Genomic DNA, 15807 nt, shown 5'->3' with positions numbered 1-15807 from the left:
AGCGAAAATGTGAATGTCCCTGTCTAGAGCCAGCGTTTGGTTTGTTCATTTTGGGCTACTGTAGAAACATGGCAGTGCAACATGGTGATCTCTGTAGACGAAGACCTGCTCCCTGTGTAGATATAAACGGCTCATTCTAAGGTAATGAAAACACTGCAATTCTTATTTTCAGGCTATTTTACACTAGAGAAAACATAGCTTTTATGTTATTTTCCATTTCTGCCAATATATCCCCATATATACCTTTGTGCCTTTTTTGTGCCAGCTTTCAAGAGTGATGAGGTTGTGTCTGAGGTTGCTAAGCAACCTTAACAAGTACTGTGTCATAGTCTATTTACCTGAAATTCTGAGTGCAGAGCTGATCATCTTCCTGGCGCTGTTTATATGTGTGTAGGCCTATCATCTGTTGGACAGATGAAAAATAGCCCTGCACTGAAATGATAAATTTTTCTATAGAAGGGAAAGATATCTACTAGCTGTGATTGGTTGTTCCTCGTCACATGACATGTGGCGCGTGCTGCTGCGTTCCAAATGTTGAACTCTGCTGTCGCGCCTTGAAAAATAGGCGCTCGGGAGCTCATGCACACCACGTCGGCGTCGCTCTGGCATTTGAGCGGTGCTGCTGTGCGTCCTTATTGCAAACAATGAATCTGAGGGCGCAAAAAACGTGGCATGTATATGGACCCTAAATCCTACACACTTTTGGCCGACAAAAAGCAATCTAGGGTCAACTCTGAATGATATTACTTTTACTTCATTGTGCCTCCTCTGATACCAAACCTAAACCCTTTAATGAAGGCATTTTGTAATTAAAAGTCTCCCCTCCTCTCCCCTCCTCCAGTTCCGCCTGTGGCTCCTTGGCCTCGGTTTCAGCCTGGCGTACGGCAGCATGTTCACCAAGATCTGGTGGGTCCATACCCTCTTCACCAAGAAGGACGAAAAGAAGGAGAAGAAGAAGGTAGGGAGGGAGGGATAAGCCTCTCAGCAGTCTCAGGAGAGCAGAGAAAGGATGGGAGAGGGAGGCCGGGCCACGCTGCCTGTGTGGCGCCGGCTGATAAAAAAAGTTAAGTTAAAAACTTTGCAGGCTTCCTAGTAACATAAGCTTCTAAGAGGCCAGCTCGGCATCGTTCACTGTGCTGGGGTTGTAGCGAGAGTGCGGGATAAGGGTGTTGGACACACTCTGACACAGATACTGTACTTTATTAATGCACCTACACACAAGCGGTATTTATGCATAGAAACATGTAGATCAGGGGCAAACATAACCAGGCCCCTGATACCCACGTCATCAGCTTTATTTGCATGCTGGTGTGTGTGTGTTTTTGTGTGTGTGCGTGTGTGTGTGTGTGCCTCCTCTTGAAGATAGTGTATCCTGGAGCCAGCGAGATACTGCCAGTCTGCGATGTGTTGTGGGAATTTCTAAGACCTAATCAGAAGAATAAGAGATTAAGCCATTTATGGAATATTTATGAATATGGATGAGTATTAAAGTTCTATGCAGAAATCCAACCTTCGGGGGGTTTATTATTTGAGCCAAAGCACAACGAATCGGGTTGACTTTCAACTCTCTTCATGTCCACAGAAGGGCAATTTGCCAGAGAGCTCTGCATGAGTATTTAAAGAAACTTTCACAAATCGAGGGGAGAATGAGCGCTTTTCAAATCATTTTTCATGCAACTCAAGTGAAGAGGCGCCCAGGACTGTGTAATGTGTTTTCTTCTTTATTTTATTTTTCAGTTTTAGTCATTGCACGCTTGAATGGCTGTTACTATGTTGGAGGTGCTGGGAGTAAGCCAGCGTGGTCGAATTTAAAAAAAAAAGATGTGTGGAAATAAAGAGGAGGGAGTCGCAGGAGGAGAGCTCATTTTGGTGGCGTGTTTTTCGGTTACGGCTGTATTGCTTCCATTACGGCTTAAGTTAAGAATAATAGAGTTGATATCGGCCGCTTTGGAAACTGTCCACACAAAAGCAGTGTCATCTCAGTGTGTATAAATGATGATTTCAGGTGGCAGCACAAATAAAGCTGCCGCAGCTCTTTGTGTGTCGCCTGCAGACTCGCACACTCACACACACACAAACTCCTGCTGCTCCAAAAATATACACACTTGTACACACACATTCAGAAAGACAATTCGCGTCCAGTCATCCAGAAATCACAAGGACGCCTGTCGTATTATTTGTCCTGGTTGTTTGTCTTTGTTTGTGGACTGCCTCGCGATGCCCTTGGATAGTGATGACTGTTGTTTGTGTGTGTGTCTTTGTGTGTGTGTCTTTGCTCACACAGCAACACTTGGAGCCATGGAAACTCTACGCAACAGTTGGAGTGCTGCTGGCTATCGACTTCCTGTCACTCATGATCTGGCAGATTGTGGATCCTCTGCACATTACGGTGGAGGTAGAGTACGAAAGACAGATGAGATAATTTGTGTGTCATTGCCCATTTGCACAGACCGTGCAGCCGCTGTCACGAGTCGATAACGCAGTAATGAGACACCGTGTCTAGTTTGTAGAAATGTTCTTTTGTTTTGATTCATCTTAGACTCAAAGACCACGATCTAAACAACAGCCAAACAGCAGTACCTTAACAGTGACACTCATGACCTGAGCTACACTATGTGTTTGTATTCGACAGTGTAACACTGTTAAAGGTCCCCTGTGGCATTTACTGTAAACATAAATAGCATTCATCAAGCAGCCAAACAAACATGGTAAATTAATTTTCTGGCTCATTAAACATTTATTTTTCAAAGGTCTCATGTAATTGTTTAACTTCATTAAACCTGATTTAGTCAATATGTTCAATGCTGAACCAAGCGACTATCAAAAGAGGAACTGCCAGTAGATTGGCTAAGGAATGTTTTACAACACACACAAACAGGTTTTCTTTTGATCCAAGGACGTATCGTAAGACCAAAAAGGGTTACACACACTTGAACTTAGCTTTATGATCAAGACTCAACATGAAAAAAATAGAAATACCAGGGCTCACTGCTTTGCTGAATCTTCATTTTCAGCACTCAAAGTGTAGAACAAAAATGTGTAGCACACGATAAGTGAACTCCACTGAACACCACAGGCATGCACAAATAATGAAAGCCCTGCTGTCTTTGGAAATGTAAACACACACCTTTTAACTAAACTCATTTATTTTCTGTAACTGCTTGTCCTGTTGGGGGTCTCGGGGGGGCTGAAGCCTATCCCAGCTGACATTGGGCGAGATGCGAGATACACCCTGGACAGGTCACCAGACTATCACAGGGCTGACACATAGAGACAGACAACCATTCACACTCACATTCACACCTACGGACAATTTAGAGTCACCAGTTAACCTGCATGTCTTTGGACTGTGGGAGGAAGCTGGAGTACCTGGATGAAACCCATGCTGACACAGGGAGAACATGCAAACTCCGCACAGATGGGCTCCCCCACACTGGAGTTTTGAACCAGGAACACTCTTGTTGTGAGGCGACAATGCTAACCACTGCACCACTGTGCCACCTTTTAACTCAATGCATACCATTAAAACCACATTCATTAAAAAGGCTTTGATAGACAATATTCAAAACCGGTAATTTACTAATGCATGTACTTATGTGATGCCAAGTCATCCTCCTCAATTATTGTCATTATTCAGCTAGTGTCCCAGTCCCAGCTTACAATGGAGTATATGAGGATGTCCATACTGAAATATAACGGTTTTGGTTTCAATAGTTTTTACTGAATCTACTCAAAATGATCAGCTACTCCAACCAATTTCTAGTGCCGTGAAGTTATTATTATCATCATTAACAGGCATCCACAGTATATGAAAGATTCAGATTTGCCCCTGAACAGGTAAGATAGCAAATCTAACCTTGCTGGAAGATATTGCAGCCTGTGACTTCAGGAGAGGCCAAAGTATTATGTTTGAAGAGAGTGACGAACCCTCATCAGCTGTGTCCAACAAGACGATCATACAACACTAGTGTGTCCGGGTCTTTACATGTGCATAGAAACAACTTCATCGCTTTCTCCATGATACACTTCTAGGAAAACTAATTTCCTCATATAGAGGAGAGGAGAGTAAGATTTCCAGGCACAATAGTGAACGAGGCCCAATGTCACAAGTTATCCATCTCATCATCTTTGGAGATTTCACTCCTCTGATTGATTTGAGCTTGTTCTGTGTACATGTCTCCATGCTGTGTAGTGAGAAGAGCCTCCTGAACCCAAAATGTTGTCCAGACTTTCATCCATAATCACCAACACAGCCTCTGTAAATCTCAACCGCAAAAAGGCAGACACTTGGAGAAACAGAAAAACCTAAATACAACCTCAAATCACAGATGCCGGCTCACACGGGAATAATATTATCACGCGAACTCTGTGTTCAGTGAATTATGGGTGGTAATTGGTGGTGGAATTTTCCCTCGACAAATTACGAACATGGCAGATTCACACAGGATTAAGATCACAGCCGACCTCCGCAATTATAACAAATTACCAGAGGTCCCCAGGTAATACTAGTCCCATGGGAACAGGGCTTATAATTTATTTTAGTCTCTTTTGTTTTCTTTGTGCTGCACATTCACTGCATGGTTTACTCTCAACTGCTCTCATCAACATTCATATGCACTCTCCCTGCCCAGCACCAGAAAGTAGACTGTTAAAGGGAAATTTCAGTTTATTTCAACCTGTCTCCTATCGTCCTAAATTTGTTTCAAGTGACTAGTGACATAAAAATAATAGTTAGCATGTTAGCTGTTAGCCTAGATACAGCCGGGGCGCATAGTAGCATCAGACCTGTTAAAACGTAAGTGGGCAACCTTCAAGTGCAAAGTTAGTCCACTAAACAAGCTTTTTCTCCACAAAGACCGCCTCATATCGTTAGGATAAATGTCAGAGAACATATAGAAAATGACATGTAAACGTGTTGTCTTACCTTACCGGTGTGCTGCCATGTTTGTTTACCATTTAGCGCTGCTTTCCAAAGCACGGCCGAAATATATCTCCCAAGCTCTAGATAAAGCCCAGCTGGATACTACTCCTGGTGGAGGTGTCTCGTCCTCGGTCACATCCAGACCTTGAAAATAAGGCTGTAGCAATGACACTACTATGCACCCTGGCTGTATCTAGGCTAACGGCTAACATGCTAACTATTATTTTTATGTCACTAGTCACTTGAAACAAATTTAGGATGATAGGAGACAGGTTGAAATAAACCAAAATTTCCCTTTAAGTTGGAGTTGGAGGCTAATTTTCAGTAACATGTTTGCTAACACTGTCTGGTCTTTGTTCTGTTTTCTACCCCCAACAGACCAAAGTTTGATGAATGCAGCTGTAATAACAAAACACAGAAGACATTTTAAGATGTTATCACATTCATTTTGATATGACAAACCTGTAATCAAACATATGCACGTTTTTAGTCATTTGGCAGATGCAGAGCAACATCAGTATTGATTTGGAGTCGTGTTATTGTTAATGTAAAGCCCCTTTTCGACCGCAGGAACTTTCCCCAGGACTAGGGACCTTTTGCGTTGTGTTTTGACCCCAGGGACCAGGGTCTAAATTAAGTTCCAGGGACATTATTTTACCCCTTAGAAAGCCCCTGATCGAGGGGTGGCACTTTCTGAAATTACAGGAACTTTCAGGGGTGGTATTTGCTGAATGGTCAAACACACAGCGCTCCTTCTTCTTCAACTCGTGAACCGCTTAATCCATAAAACAAGGAAGTACTTTACTATCAATTTACGACCATTTTAGGACGAGGGTAGAACATTTCTGTTTGTTTCATAAAATTACAAGCTAATGTAGGATTTGCTGTAGGCTCTCCTCATTTAAAAAAAAAAAAAAAGAGAAATCGCGCCAATGAGAGCACAGGTTTGGACAAGCGAGGCACGAGAGAAGGAGCGCTGTGCTGTAAGAAAGTGAAATGAGAGAAATAAAACATTAGTTTCTGGTTGTTTCACAGCGGTTAAGTTCTAAAGCACAAATAAATAACCATCAGACACTCAATAGATGATTAACTGTGGGGACAGATGCTCTTGGTCTAATTTCCTCCTCTGCATTTCATCCATTATATCCATCTTGCAGCAATTTTGTGCAGCAGCAAACATGCTTTTTAGATGAAACACACTCAGCAGGCGGCGTTCACCCCTGGGACCACCAGCTGCCCTCATCCAGTTATGTTGCTTTTTTTATACGTCAGCGGACAAATTTGACTCATCACTACAGTGGAAACACAGATAACGTGGGCTGAAGGAACCTTTCAGGTCCTTGAAAAGCAGTTTCTGGGACAAAAAGTCTTCACTTCATGTTAAAACAATAATGTCCGATAGGCAGAGCGGGCTTAGTGGTCAATAACTCCACACGGTACCTTTAATATGTGGAAACCGTTACAACAAAAGTGAAACCTCATCATTACAATAGTTTATTCGGCAAACACTTCTGTGACTTACATCACATAAAGCTGGGTGATATAACAACTATGTACGATATATCGATATATTTTCAAGCAAGATAAAACGGTTAATATCAATATAGGGTCAAGTTGCGTTACATAACACATACCAGTGTGCATCTCTCTCCTCTCACACTCTCCGCACAGCTCCACCCCACTCACTCTTACACTTACTCCCAAGTTCTACAGCAACACACAGAGCTGCTCCTCTGTTTAATCTGTCTGTTAATAAGTCTATAGTGTGACATTGGTCTATATGTTGCACAACCTACGCTAAATCAGTCTGTGAGATGAATGAAATTACTGCAATAGCACACGTGCAATACAGCGCTGCACTGTCAGAGATTAGTGGCTTAGATGTTCAGGAACTGAAGACACAGAAACCTTAAAGGGAAACTACGCCCATTTTGAAAATTCATACATGTCGTTCGTGATCACACAGAAAGCAAAACACGAGGTGCGCCACACTGCCTCTTTTATTTAATTGAATGCCACTAATAAAATGTTTTTTTAAAAATGCTTGCTGCGCCTTTTATTGACAGTAATTAGTATCTAGTTCCTAAAATGTTCAGACAGAGGGTACTTGCTGTAGCTCTGTTTGAGGGTGAGAGGCTGTCAGTAAACAGTTTGTTGGTCACAGGGAAACAGAGATCTGTGTGGGTACATGAGACCCTAAAAAAGAGGGTGGATCATGTACCACCAGTTGGTCCAGGACCTTTGCCTCAATGATGCCCGTTTCCAGGCATATTTTAGGATGACTCGGGCGCAGTTAGTCTACGTCGGGCCATATAGATCTGGTTATCCACCAGTTTCTCCTCCATTGTTTACCAATTGTTAACTTGTCATGACCACCACAGAAGGCCCGCCTCTCAAATCATCCAATTGGACAATGGGGATAAAAAGACAAAAAAAGTGATGCCGTCAGGCGTTTTTACGCTTTGAGTTTAAGTTTTTTCAACTCAAAGAGTTCAGACCACTGCCACAAAGCACGTTGCAACGCAAAAAGCTTTATACTCATTAAAAGCAATTACAAAGAAGGCGCCTCCAGCTGCTAAAACACTTTTTGTGTGATCGGGGCCTAAGACAGTCCAAAAACATTAGTAAACATGAACCGATCTTTGCCTTACACCCGCCTACACCGGAATTGCTGTTCCCCGAAGTGTTTTCCGTAGTGCAACAGAAAAGGAAGTGTTCAGTGCATCGCAAGAAGAGATTAAAATGGATATGATTTCATTTGATTCAGCTGTATTGCAGAGCTGCAACGTCCACAAGATTGGAGAAATTAAAGATGTACAGCGTGCCGTACCTATGGCAACACGGTCACGTGGTCTGGATATCCCGGCCCATTTCTATTACGAAACGAAAGACGAATGTCCCCAGACTCCCATTCCGAAGTAAGGGAGGCTGGTCACGCGAGACTACTCCATAGACAATAAATGGTGGACGTGAGTCTAGATGACATCCGGGGGAATGTTCTGAGTATACGGGTACATTTTCTGTTTCAGGACTGAGAACACTACAGTAGAATGAAGCTAATGTGGGTTTTTTTTGTTTTGTTTTGTTTTTTTTTTTTAAAAGAAAAACATTCTGTGGGTCCACAACATCAGTCTCCATCCCCTGTCTATGAAGCAGCTCCAGACTTCATACCCTATGACATCACAAGTTTGAGACTTACTTGTCTGGTTTCTGGCTTGGACAGAGAGTAGGCTCCAGACCATGGAACTAACATATTGATATAGGTTGTGTTCCCCTTTAATGCTGTTATACTGTTTTAACTTTAAGCGGCGTATCCCCAATTTGATCAAAATCTGGAAAAGACACAAAAAGGAACAATAGTAGACATATATGTCGTCATCAGTCCCAATGTGCACAGTGCTGACTTTATCTACAGTCAAACCTTGTATTAAAATAGCCATGTTTCATATTTATTGGATATCTGATATTCATTTTAATTCAGTCATCTATATCTGACATACGGGAAGGACCTTACTCGAGGGGATCAACCGTGCAGTCACCGGGGCTTGTACTTGCTGTGCATTTTTGCCTCCTTCTCCAGAGTGCTGCTGTCTCATCGTTTCTTATTATCTCCCCTTCTCTCCCCCCCCTCTATCTCTTTATTCCTCCATTCCTCTTCTTCTTTCTGCCTTGCGAGTAGAAGTTCACTAAGGAGTCCCCTAAAGAAGATTTGGATGTCCTGATTCAGCCCTTGCTGGAGCACTGCAGCTCAGAGAAGATGAACACGTGGCTTGGTATATTTTTTTTACCCTCTCATATCTCAATCTGTCTCTTTATCACTCTTTGCCCTGCTCTGGTTTTGAATAATCGCTCTCACACACACACACACACGGGCATATGCAGACACATATGCATACACACACACGTCACTTCCATTCACTCTGAATTAAACAGGCCTCATATCACAGCCTCCTCCCTCAGCCCCCGCCACCCCCCCATTTACGTTTGATTCCTCTTTTCTCCCTCTTTGCTTCTCTTTTTGTGGGCCCACGCACTCCCTTTCTCTCTCTCTGTCTGTCTCTCTGCTGTCTTTCTTAGCGTGGCAGCTCTTATGAAAGTATAATGGTGCTGAAATTCAAATAATGTGGGTCACAAACTGGGCCATTGCCCCATAGCATTTCCTTTCTGAGGGAAGAAAAGATGGTGCTTTAATATCAGGCGGTATAAAGAGACAATGGACAGTCTGAAGAAGTGTCGAACTTACTCAGTCACAGATCCTCTTTTCTTTGCTGCTTCTCTCCCTGTCACTGTTATATTCTCTTTTCTCTGTCAGTCTAACTGGCTTTCAGCATTTTCAACCTTTTTGTCACTTGAGAGTCTATAGTGTCTACATCTTTGGTTTTCTTCCTCTGCACATCTCGGTCATACTCACTCACTCACTCACTGGCCACACCGAGCTGTTCACAGTGTTACCTGCATGAGAAGCAAAAGGAGTTTCAAGACATCTTCCAGGTTTTCTGTCCTTTGATGTCTCAATATGTCACTAAGACTGCATCTTTCTCCACAACAATGTGCACAACATAGTCTTTTGTTACTTCAAAGACAAGACACAATATTAAAGTGTAAAATTGATTCCAACCCGGGGCCCTCTGCTGCATGTTGTCCTCTCTGTCTCCCCCCCCCCCTTCCCTGTCACTCCTCTTCTGTATTATCCATTAAGAAAGGTCAAAAAATTATCTTTAAAAATAATGTAAGATAGTACCAACAGGTGTTTGTACGTGTTAAAGAAATACTTCAGATTTTTTGAGTGTGGTTTTATGAGGTACTTATCCATAGTCAGTGTATGGGGCCGTACACATGCCGTGTTTTTTGCACTCTCAAATTCATTGTTTTTAATGTAGACGCACGGCAGCCACCTTCAAATGCCAGAGCGACAACATCCTGGCGCGCGCGCGCGTTCCCAAGCGCCTATTGTGCAGTGCGCAGCAGCCGTGCTCTAAGATAAACCAAGTTCAACTTTTGGAGCACAGCGGCGCAGACTGCATGTCATGTGACAAGGAATGACTAATCACAGTTGGCACATATCTCTCCTCTCTTCTGTAAATAACTGTCAACGGTAACTATGGAGGAGCAGCTTATCGTTTTAATGCAGGGCTACCCTGAGCTTTGCATCCGTCCCACAGACAACGTTTTGGCCCAATACACACTTACAAAACAACGCCTGGAAGAAGATCAGCTCTGCACTCAGGATTCCTGGTAAATAGGCCATGATACAGTGCTGGTCATGGTCGCTTAGCAACCTCAGACGCAACCTGCCTCCGCACCTTTGAAAGTTGGCACAAAGTGGTTTAATGAGCGGCATGTGTACGGTCCCTATTACCTTCAGGAGATGTCAGTCAGCAAGTCCCCAGTTTGGAGAAGCAGGCAGGATACTGCTAAGGAAGCTAAGCAATGTACTGCTGTGGACAGGGGCAGCAACCCAAACGCATTTTAGCCACTTTAGATTTAAAAACATCTGTTTAAGTGTACACTATATTTTGAATATTTTCACTGCCTTGACTTCCCGTCAGACAGCCTTGTCTGACAGGGAACGGAAGCAGTTATCTGTGCTCTCTTCAAAGCCGCCAGACTCCTTCGACAAAAACGGTCATTTTACCTCTCAGAACACAAGAGCTGCTGGTTTACCGCGGCCTCACTCAGTTAGTTTCTTTCTGTTACTGTATGACTTTGCTGTTTTATAGGGTTAGTTCAGATTCACCAGAGTCACACAATAACACAAACAAACCAACCAACTGAGGCAGCGGTAGACGAGCAGCCCCTTGTACTGCGAGGTGAAATTACTGTTTTTCTCAATGGAGTCTGTTGGCTTTGGAAAGAGCAGTAACAGCTTCAGTTCCCCATTGCAAAGGGCCTTCTAAAAGCAAGGTAAAGCTCTGAAAATATTCTCGATATGGCGTACACTTAAAGTGATATCGATTGGCTAAAATTTGTTTAGCTGCTGCCCCTGTCCACAGCAGTACATTTCTCAGCTTCCATGGCAGTACTCCTGCCGCTTCTCCAAACTGGGGCCATGTCAGCTGACACCTACTGTATGTATACACTATGACCATGGATAATTAGGTCATACAACCCCACTTAAAAAAATACGACCCATACCTTTAAGAAGACCAGAGCAGCTCTTCTATTTAACTCTGATAATGATCTGCACAATACAGATCTTACTGTAACTGTACTGATGCAATAGCAGTAAATTGTTTACCTATATGGAGGCTAATGGGGCAAAATGATTTGTTGAATAAAATGATAATATCATTTTTTATATTCTTCCACTATCAGTTTTCCATCTCTAATTTTGTCCGGTAAAATGACCAAATTTGGCCCCCATTTGTTTCCATACAATGCTGTATACGTTGGCTGTACATTACCTGAATTTTGCCACAGTTGCATTACACACACACACACACACACACACACACACACACACACGTTATATAATGTTCACTTGCTCACTCACTCACTCTCCGTCTCTGCCCTCTCTTCCTGTAGGTGTCGTTTATGGCTACAAGGGTCTGCTGCTGCTGCTGGGAATATTTCTGGCTTACGAGACCAAGTCTGTCTCCACAGAAAAGATCAATGACCATCGGGCCGTGGGGATGGCTATTTACAACGTCGCTGTGAGTCCAAAAAAGAAACGACACCGTCACGCCTAAACTCTTGTTTCTGGGTGCTGCTGTCTGCTAAGAGCAGTCTGTAGCACGCTGAAAAACTTTAAAGTGGCAATAAATACGGTTTTTATTGCACCGCAGCACAAAATGGCCATAGTATATCTGCGGGGGGTTAATCAATGCCAGTGCCTCCATGATTACTTTGCCTGGTGCTCAGATTTTTGGCTTCCAGGAGACACGTTCCTGCTCATTTCTGAGCAAAACAGGCAACTGACCAGTTTGTCAAGAAATTTCAGCTGCAAGAGCTTAAAAGCTTCATTCTCGAGGGGGCTGCTCTTCGCACTGCCTGCTGGTTGTTTATAAACGTTAATGGAGTTCATAGATAACTTGATGCCCTTTAATGCCTGCGCTGTATTTTCTTTATTTGAGTGGATAACTGACGGAAAGCACAGACCAGGGGTCTTCAACTATAATTATCCAGGGGTCAGAATTCTTCTAAGCAGACACTGTGGGGGCCGGACTTTCAAATAAAATAATAATAACTGTATTTAGACCAGATTTGCCTGTGATTGTTAAATTATTTAACTCATGCAAGAATTCAATGATAAATCAAAAGTAAATAAAATGAAAGAGCTAACTGAGAGAAACAAGTTTGTCCCCATTCTTGCATGAAGACATAGCACAAGCTATCCAATCTGCACCTCCCAATCTGCAAACATATGGGTTCATCAACTGCCAGATCCCTGCTCGACCTCCAGTCTTCCAGCTTTATGCATGATTGTGACACAGTTGTCAGGGCTGAGGACGGAGACACGGACAGAGACAAGGACTGAGCACCACGGCACATGTATGAGTGACAGGTGGACTGTTGCACGCACTGCAGTGTAAGTTAATGAAAATTAGTAACCTGTGATTTTATTAGTAATCCTACTCAAACCTGCCCCAGAGCCTGTGGGTTGATAATCAGTCAATAATAAGCTGAAAGATGGATTTATAAAGTTGGCCTAGCCATGGGTCAAATGCACATTTTAGTTTTTGAGGCTACTTTAATAGAAGAGGAAAAGAAATGCTAAATATGAAATATACAGGAGCACATGATTTCCTCATTAAATTTGATAAATTCATTAATATTCTGCGGGCCAGATGGGAAGCCTTGGTGGGCTATATGTGGCCCGAGGGCCGCCAGTCAATGATAGCTGGCATAGACTGTATAAAATAATAGATAGCCATTATGACATCACCCATTGGTTTGTGGACTCCTGTATTGAAGCCTAAAGTTTGGCATTTTGTCGCCATCTTGGTTATTTTGACCCAGAAGTGACCATATTTGGACAAAAGGGTGGAGATGACCCTAATGCTAGTTGCTAGCTTGGTTAGCACGGTGCATTTACAGCTACAGTTGTCATGAATGTTGAAATTAGCCATAGAGACCAAAACAGTCTTTTGAACCAGGCTGTTAACAGGTTTATTTCTGCTGTAATGACAGGCATTTGATCATGGGGGCATCTGGAGCCAGCCTCTAGTGGCCATGAAATGAACTGCAGTTTTTGGCACTTGCGTGTTGTCTTCATTTTTCAGCCCTGGAAGTTACCAACTAGGGATGTTCCTGGCGACTAATTTCCCTGTTGACTAAACGAAAATTTTAATTAAGACAAGTCCACTAGTCTAAAAAAGGAAAACACTCAGAAAACAGCCAACATTTGGCACAATTTATTTTTAAGTAACACATTCTCCTCAAAAAATATTGTGTGCACAAAGAGCCTTTTGAAGCCTTTAATCACAGTCTTCAACAACCGGATTTTAAATGCTGCTGAAGTACAAGACACTTTGCACCGTGCGGTATGAATGTGAACATGACGGCAACTCAGTCAAAAGTTAAACACTAACGTAACATCTAAAATAAATAAATAGCCTCTGAAATGTGGGTCACATTAAACCTTGCAGATCATCTGACAGAAATGATAGCAATTCACTCTAAAGTTAATAAAACAACGAATAAATTATAATAAAATTCCAGCTGAAATGAGAGGCATTTTGCTCCGTGCAATATGAATGTAAACCTGCACATTATGTGACAACAACTCACTTAATATAACATCTCAAAAAAGATAAATTACTGCTGAATTCATTTTCTAGATCAAAGTACTGCCAAATCGCGCTGGTTTTGCGAGAGGATATCTCTCTTATTTCCCACCGTACTGTTTTAAAACTCCAGTCTATTTGAGCATTACCGCGGGGAGCGGGACTGCTGTCTGACAGCTCTGTAGCACCCACTAGTGGCGGGTGACTGCACGACAGTTAAGCAGACTTGGACAGTAATAAAACATGGACTAATATTTCTGGTGCCGACTAGAGAGGTGGCGGACATTTTATCGTTTAGACGTCTAATTGTGCACATCCCTAGTTACCACTTGACTAAAAGTGACAGAACATCACAAGAAGTACTTCCTGTGCAGGTGAGTGTAACAATTCTATAGTTTTTCAGTTTTGGTGTCAGAATTTAGGTTTCTAGATTCAACATCTTTCCTCCATCTTCAAGAAGTCATAGAAAAAGAAGTCCATTGTGGGCACAACAGAATAGAAATGACAGCTTATCCACTGAAAACAACCTCTGGGATGTGCTGAACATTACAGATTGATGATCTAATATAAAACACAGAAAAGTACATGTTAGTATAATGATTGGATGGAGCTATAAGAGACGCAGAAACAGCTTCATATATAAAATATTCATGATTTTCCACAAGTCTGTCTTGAGATTTGATTCTCTAAAATGCAGATCCCTAGACGCAGTTCTGTCCAAATCATAATAGTGCCAGCACAAGCTGCTGTCTTGTATGAATCATAAATTCTGATGCTTATGGTGCCTGCGGTGCTGTGATACCAACACTCGTATCTCAAGTCTCCTTTATAAAAATGAAAACTTGTTCTCAATGGGACTTCCTGGTGAAATAACTGTTAAATAAAATCGATAAAATAGGAAAGGGCGTATCACAAACACTTTATTGTGCTGCAGTCTCACATAGCAACTTAGTTTTGTAGCTCTGTGCTTTAGTGCTGAGCTTATATACGAGAAGAGCCTGTGCACAGTGTGAATTATGCATTATCTTTGTGTGTGGATAGTAAAGATTGCATCCACGCAGTGCTTTGTCGGAGCTGTTACCTTGCCCTATGGCAGGAATTGTTTTAAAATTGTACCCATTTCTCCTCCAAAGTACAGTGGTAAACGCAGCTGTCAGTCATAAACATTTTTCAGCTCTTGTTAATAGCAAGTGAATCATCTTAAACGCAGGCACCTAGGATGCACTTTACTCTGAAATAGCTGCCATTATCTTCACTTAAGCCACTTTAGACAAATACTTGCTGCCATTTCCTGACACTCTTGACACAGGGTAACTTTGTAATTGATGTAAAACGTCTGGAAAAACTGGTTTCTGTCACTTTAACTGCCAGAGGAGGTTTTCTGCTTTGATCAAAAGCAGGCAAACATTTTTTTTATTTTCTAAATGGCCATATTGCCAGAATTTCCTCCACTTGTCTTGATTCCTAGTCTAAAATAAAATTTAAAAAAAGCAGGGAGAGAGGATTTCCCTATAGCTCACCAGGTAGAGCACATATCATTAAGGCTGTGTCCTTACCACAGCAGCACAGGTTCAAGTTCGGGCCACACAGTTAATCGAAATATTATCCAAATCGCAACATGGCCAAGTGCAATATTTAAATCGCAGGAGCTGAAATTTTCTAATAAAAGTAAAATGTGTCCCAGCATACCATTACAAATGAAGCATTGTGGCCTGACCCTACATGTCCCCACACAGTTTCTGTCCGTCCCAAGCCCAGCCTCAGCCTCAGCCTCAGCAACATGTTAGGCAGAACAGGCTGCGTCCTTCAGTAACTCCCGTCCTATAGTGAGCATGGCGGTCTGTAGCGATGCGGTGCGCAGATAATGATCAGCACTCTCTACTGCATGTTACACACATCTCTCTCTCTGCTGGGGAGGCAGAAGCAAACGCTGCCAACCAGGTCACCTTGCAGCCCCCCCCCCCCTTCTTTTCTCTCTTTCTCTCTTGATTCAGTCAAACACAGCTCCTGCCATCTACACACGAGACCTGCCAGCTTCATTTAAAAAAAAAACAAAAAAAACAAAACAGTAAATTGGCGAGAAGCTGACCCGATTCAAGCCCAGGGGAATGTTGAGAAATTACAGCCGGCCTGTGCCCAGCAGGTCAGGTTGGGCCCAAC

General features: G+C 42.6%; 1 protein-coding gene across 2 annotated transcripts in view; it reads left to right on the top strand.

The window, feature by feature from the left end:
* gabbr1a (gamma-aminobutyric acid (GABA) B receptor, 1a) overlaps positions 1-15807 on the top strand; it is a 120450-nt gene that overhangs the window by 98127 nt on the left and 6516 nt on the right. For both annotated transcript variants that reach the window (XM_049582833.1, XM_049582834.1), the window contains exons 18-21: positions 842-958; positions 2285-2395; positions 8601-8694; positions 11447-11574. In XM_049582833.1, the coding sequence (XP_049438790.1) occupies positions 842-958; positions 2285-2395; positions 8601-8694; positions 11447-11574 (450 nt within the window). The remainder of the gene's footprint in view (positions 1-841; positions 959-2284; positions 2396-8600; positions 8695-11446; positions 11575-15807) is intronic.

The sequence above is a fragment of the Epinephelus fuscoguttatus genome, linkage group LG8, assembly GCF_011397635.1.
Source record: "Epinephelus fuscoguttatus linkage group LG8, E.fuscoguttatus.final_Chr_v1".
Taxonomy (NCBI): Eukaryota; Metazoa; Chordata; class Actinopteri; order Perciformes; family Serranidae; genus Epinephelus; species Epinephelus fuscoguttatus.
The sequence above is the reverse complement of the archived record's forward strand: the minus strand, read 5'-3'. Positions and strand labels throughout refer to the sequence as shown.